Genomic DNA, 6,000 nt, shown 5'->3' with positions numbered 1-6,000 from the left:
AAGGTAGCAAGGTTGGTCCTTGGATGGCATCTGGGAACTTTGATTTTGGGAGAGTTCTCACCATTTCCTAATAAGAATGGCTCACTGTGCCTAAACTATTTATGTAAAAAATATGATTTATGTATAACTTGCTTTTTGCATAGGAGTCTGGAATTTTGGTTCATACCAGGCAGGGGCTGTGTATGTGATCAGAGCCCAATAAAAACAATGGGCACTGAGTCTTTAATGAGCTTCCCTGGCAGACAGCATTTCACATACGTTTTCACAATTAGTTACTGGAGGAATTAAGTATATCTTACGTGTGACTCCACTGAGAGAGGATGCTTGGAAACTTGTACCTGGTTTTCCCTGGGCTTTGCCACATGCACCTTTGTGGCATTTTGCTTTGTATCCTCCCCTGTAATAAATCATAGCCATGAATAAACTATATGCTGAGTCCTATGAGTCTTCCTAGCAATCACTGAACCTGGGGTGGTCTTGAGACTGCTGATATGGTTGGTGTCAGGAGTGTGATTCACTAGAACTCTGATTCATTGAAGTATGGTGAAAGTGTTGTTGGGAAAAGGAAAAATGAAATGGTAGGATGACAAACCGTTGCAGGCGAGTTGGCTCACTCAATTCCCTGGCTGCTTTTGGTCAAGCTGACTACAGTGATACAAGAAAAAGTACTGGCTGGGCGACCCCTTTGGTTTCCATTCTCACCTCCAAGTAGGAGGAGAAAAGGTGCAGAAGTTCCCAAAGGTAAGCTTTGTGTGTACCAAAAATGTTAAACGTTTATGTTGTCCTCTCCTCCAAGCATGAGGAAATACTAGTTAAATAAGATCCCAGGGTTGGAGACAGCTTTAGCTAAACTCAGCAAGAGGAAACCACTCCAGCTGGTTTGTCAGCCTAACTGCTACTGCTGCCATCAGCCTCCATGCACAGTGCATACCACTCAGGATCTCCCAGCAACTGTAATGTTAATGTTACAAATGCTCCATTTTACTGCTGGGGTTTGAATAAATTTGTAATGAAAAAAAAGGGGCAGGAGAGGTTTAAAATACGGCTTTGTATTTTGTGTCTATCGCATCTGGATATATAATGAAGATATAAAATATATGCTTGTACTTTCATAAGTGCTAGAGGGATCATATTAATCAGGAAAAGGTGCAAAATAAAAAGACACAACTTCCTTGCTTTTTACTGCTGGTGAGGGGATTGGAATTTAAGCTGTTTATTGGGGGGAAAAATCTCTGCAATGGATGACATTTACTAGTATTTTTACCTATTGGCATTTCTGAGAAAAGGGAGACAGGATGAAAACAAAGAAAATATCCAGAAAGCAATAAACTTTTGGAGTTTTAAAAAGCAGTTTTTAGTTGCCACTGAGCTCTTTTGAAATCAGATGTCTGAACTTTAGAGGCTGATGATCTTCCAGCCTGATGTGCACATTTTTTAGTGGATTGATTTAGACTCTAAAGTTGACAAGATAAAATGAGCTTAGAAAAAAGTCTTGCTCGTCACTTGGACTTGGAATATGACTGCCAGTTAGTTTTTCCACATACTGGCTTTGCTGATGCTGAAAAAAAAGTCACTGGCTCTTTTGGAAACCTGAATTCATAGATCCTCACTGGCTGGATCTGGCCCTAAGCTGAAAGCTATACTGTCTGATATTGGACTGTTCAAACCTCAATGCAAGCTGTACTGAAGTTAAAGCATATGCTGAATGAACAAGACTTTCATTTCAGGGCTGCTGAAGATTTAAGATACCCTCTGTGCAGCCATAAACTGAAAACATCACGCATTCTGGTTGGCCCATCGGAATCACGTGCAGAAAAGGGCTTAATCATTGATGGGGCCATCTGAAATCAAGCTGTTGACTGGTTCTCTGTATCTCATACAGAGATTAAGTACATTCCTAACTTGTGGTTACTGCCAAAAGCTGCAGGTTGGGAGACAGCACTCGACTCATTCCGTATACACTGGATTCTTGACCTCCTCTCATGGATGCCTTACTGCTACTGACTTGTGTTTAGTTTTCTGAATTAGTTGCAGTTTTCAACAATGTATTAATAACCTCATTCTAATTCCCTCACCTTCACCTCACCCCTCCTGTACACACAACTTAGTAAGGAAACCTGGTTATTAAACACAGTTGCCTTCAGAAAGGAACTGGTCTTTTCTAGGTTGCTCACTAGACACAGCTGGTCAAAAAAGATGGGAGGTCACATAAACCTATTCTGAAAATTTTTGAAAATTTGAGATTTCATCTAGGCCAATTCCTAAACACGACGTACCTTTCTACTTAGGTTGTACAAAAATGTTTTCCAGTAAAAATGCTTTTGTTTCTCTTTGCAGATCTGGATAATTGGCAAAAAATGTATCCTTTTTCATTACTGGATTGGGCATACTAATTTTATAAAGAAGAAAAAACAAAACCCAGCACCAGAAGAAGAGGAGGACATTACTGATTTTTGTTTTTCAGAACTGTTCTTGAAAGCTTTTTCCTCTTTGTGAAGAGAATCTGCTTGTGTTGGCTTTCCATGCTGCTGTGAGTGCCCTGAATTTAAACTGCCTGCCGAACTTCCAATCAACCCTAACAGAGAGAGCAGGGAGTAGCCCCAATTCCTACACTTCCCACACAGCACACCTCTAAATGTCATCCATACTAGCGAGGCAAATGAACTGGTGTCATGGATAACTGAAACCTTTTGCAACTACCTGCCTTCAGGCAGTCCATCTGAAATCAAGGCCGGATCTGAATTGACTGGACTGGATTGGGAACTCTAGAGCTAAAGGCCCCAGGGGAAGAGGGCACTGGGGGCCTAGTTAACCTATACTACCTGACTAATGTATGCCTTGCTTGGGGTATACCCTCACAATTGTAAACTCATTGTTCACAGGGGTACCACATGTGCCTCTGAGACTGCACTTATTTATGTGGTATGCTGGCTATCATAACACTGCTTCAACCCTGGAAAGCTCTCAGGTATGCTTAAACTTACAGGCCTGAGTTATACTTTGCCTAAATTGATACCTCAGGGCATGTAAAAATCCATATAGAAACTGAAGGAGAAAGCCACCTAGTTTTCTAAGATAAACCCCATGGTTGATGGGATTTACAAATTAGCTACCATATTTTGCCGTGTATAATGTGCTCCCATGTATAAGGTGCACCCACATTTTTGAACCAAATTTTCAGGGGAAAAAATCTTTCATTTTAATTCAAATTTTTATTTGTTTATATTTAGGTACTTTTTTTGTATTATAAAGGAATCATTTATTTTTTAACATTATGGTACAAGAAATTTTATGTAAGAAACAATTACAAAATACAAGAACAGATACAAGCTACAAGAAATTTTACGTACTGGTGACAAATTTACTATATTTATGCGTCACAGAAGGCTAGGAACTTTGTCATTGCAAGTTCACTGTAAATTCAACAAAACTGATTATCATATTCCAGGGTATTATTTTGCATACAGATATTGTTATTGATTTCTAGGCTTACACTTTTAACTCATAAAGGTAGATAAAAGAATTAAAAACATTTATATAGATATGGAATTAGTACTACCCATGTATAATGCACATCCTTATTTTTCCCTCACAAATTTGGGCAAAAAACGTGCACATTATACACGGCAAAATACAGTAATCCAAGACCTCTAAAAGGTATATAACTGAGATCAATACTACAGGTTGGCCTAGCCTTGCTGTGTGGAGCCGTATTGATTATAATAGTTTTTCTGTAAAGACATCTGGCCAAAGGCCAAGAGTTAACATAGCAGAAGTGAGGCTGTATGCCTTAGGTAAGGCTTCTTGGCCTTGGCTGGCATCTGAGAACTTAAATGGTCCATAGTTTCCTTCACTGGCATAAAACTTTCCTGAAATGATAAGAATGGCTCACTGTGCCTAAACTGTTTGTATAAACAATATGGTTTACACTGAATACCTGCTCTTTTCCTGAGGGTCTGGAATTTTGGTACATGCCAGGCAGAGGCTGCCTATGCAACCAGCTCCCAATAAAAACCTTGGGTACTGAGTCTCCAATGAGCTTCCCTTGTCAACAACATAACACATATGCTGTCAATCCTGTTGCTGGGAAAATTAAGAGTGTCCTGGTGTGACTCCACTGGGAGAGTGCTCTTAGCAGCTTGTGCCTGTTTTTCTTCAGACTTTATCCCATGTGCCTTTTTCCCTTTGCTGATTTTGCTTTGTATCATTTTGCTGTAATAAATCATAGCTGTGAGTATGACATGTTCAGTCCTGAGAGTCCTCCTAGCAAATCACTGAAACTAGGGGTGGTCTTGGGGACTCCCAACACAACTAGTAATAATTTTAAACAGCTAAGCAGACCAATCGCGAGTAAACATTCCATTTGGATATAGAAGAATATCACCAAAATTTCCTTTATGTTAGCAAAAAGTTAGAATTAATAGATTACTTACGAAAACAGATCAAACCACTGCTGTTTTGTAACAGATTCCTGGCGTAAAAGCTTCAAAACAATTGGACGCATGAAATCCCATTTGTCTTCAAACTGAAGAGAACCTTTATTCTTTAATAAAAAGAAGGATAAACAGTAGTTTAATTTAAATGCAGTTAAATCAAAAGTGTCCGTTATTTTTATCTTTTAAGAGATAGCTAAAGAAATTTAAAAGAATCAGTTTTCCATAATGAAATCCCTATAAACTTAAATCTGGTATCAAGGAATCACAGGGAGACAAACATAAAAAAGAAAATTAATTGTACAAAAGTGTATAGTAAAGAATTTGGTCTTGCCCAAAGAGATCTGGCTTTTGCCCTTGGCTCCTAGCAGGTAATGTCTGGGCCCTTGGAATGTTATACATATCATTATTTGCTTGGGAACCTAGGGTCATACTGGATAATCTAACAATGTGATTTAGGGAGGGGACTGGCCATATACAAATATAGTCTTAAAGTGGGGGCTGGTCAATCCAGAAATACCAACAGTGTGACTTAAGAGGGAGCTTTGGGTCAACCAGCCTGGAGACTGAGATTACCCATGTGAACATCAATCAATCATGCCTACATGACAAAGCCCCAATAAAAATTCTGTATGCCAAAGGTTGGGTGAGCTTCCCTAGTTGGCAGTACTCCATATGCACTGTCACACATAGGGGCAAGGAGTGAAATGTGACCTGACTACACAGGAGAGGACAAGAGAAGTATCTGAAATGCTCCTGGACTCTGCTCTATATGTCTCTTTCTTTGGCTAATCTTAATTTGTATCCTTTCCATGTAATAAACCGTAACCCCGAGTAGAGCAGCTTTCAGTAAGATCTATAAGTCTTTCTCATGAATTATGGAACCTCAGGCTGGTTTTGGGAGCCCCCCCCCAACATGCAACTGGTGTCAGAAATGAGGGTGGTTGGTCTTGTGTGTGGAGACTGTGCCCTCTAATTTTATAGTTGCCCTAAACTCCTCACAAAAAAGAATACTGAAAATCTATATAAACTCTGATAACTTAGACAAAAAAAAAACATAAAAAGATACCCATCTCATTTTATAATACTAACAAAACCCTGTTACCAAACTGGTGAGAAGAGAACAAGAAATACAAACTCTAGACCAATCTAACTAGAGAACATAGATGTAAAAATCTCAAATATTAGTAAATTAAACAAGTGCCATATCAACTAAATGTTACTTCATAATCATGCACGGTCTATCCCAGGAATGTGAACGTTGCTCAATATTAGGGGGAAAAAATCAATTAATTACATTACTAAAAAGAGAAAAGGGGGACCCCCATATGTTTTATCATTTGTACTGTTACTTTTCAAGTTAAGTATGGCCATGTGACTTGCCTTTGCCAATAAATTTCAACAAAATCATTAATTTTCTAATATAGCAACACCATACATTCCTTTGAAACTCATTATTGTTTTTACTTTATGATTGTTGTTGAGCATGTTGCTCACTCGTATCAGATAAGGTTCATGTACTGATGGTACGGAATCTGCAAACTCCCTGAAATTATAACCCAGAAGC

General features: G+C 38.8%; 1 protein-coding gene across 3 annotated transcripts in view; it reads right to left on the bottom strand.

Annotated features, from left to right (window-relative positions):
* CUL5 (cullin 5) overlaps positions 1-6,000 on the bottom strand; it is an 88,419-nt gene that overhangs the window by 57,115 nt on the left and 25,304 nt on the right. For 2 of the 3 annotated variants that reach the window (XM_019624136.1, XM_019624139.1), the window contains exon 2: positions 4,434-4,543. In XM_019624136.1, the coding sequence (XP_019479681.1) occupies positions 4,434-4,543 (110 nt within the window). Of the gene's footprint in view, positions 1-299; positions 398-4,433; positions 4,544-6,000 lie in introns of those variants that run through there. The other variant, XM_019624138.1, reaches the window with a different exon arrangement.

This window comes from Hipposideros armiger, unplaced genomic scaffold (genome assembly GCF_001890085.2).
Source record: "Hipposideros armiger isolate ML-2016 unplaced genomic scaffold, ASM189008v1 scaffold_580, whole genome shotgun sequence".
Taxonomy (NCBI): domain Eukaryota; kingdom Metazoa; phylum Chordata; class Mammalia; order Chiroptera; family Hipposideridae; genus Hipposideros; species Hipposideros armiger.
The sequence above is the reverse complement of the archived record's forward strand: the minus strand, read 5'-3'. Positions and strand labels throughout refer to the sequence as shown.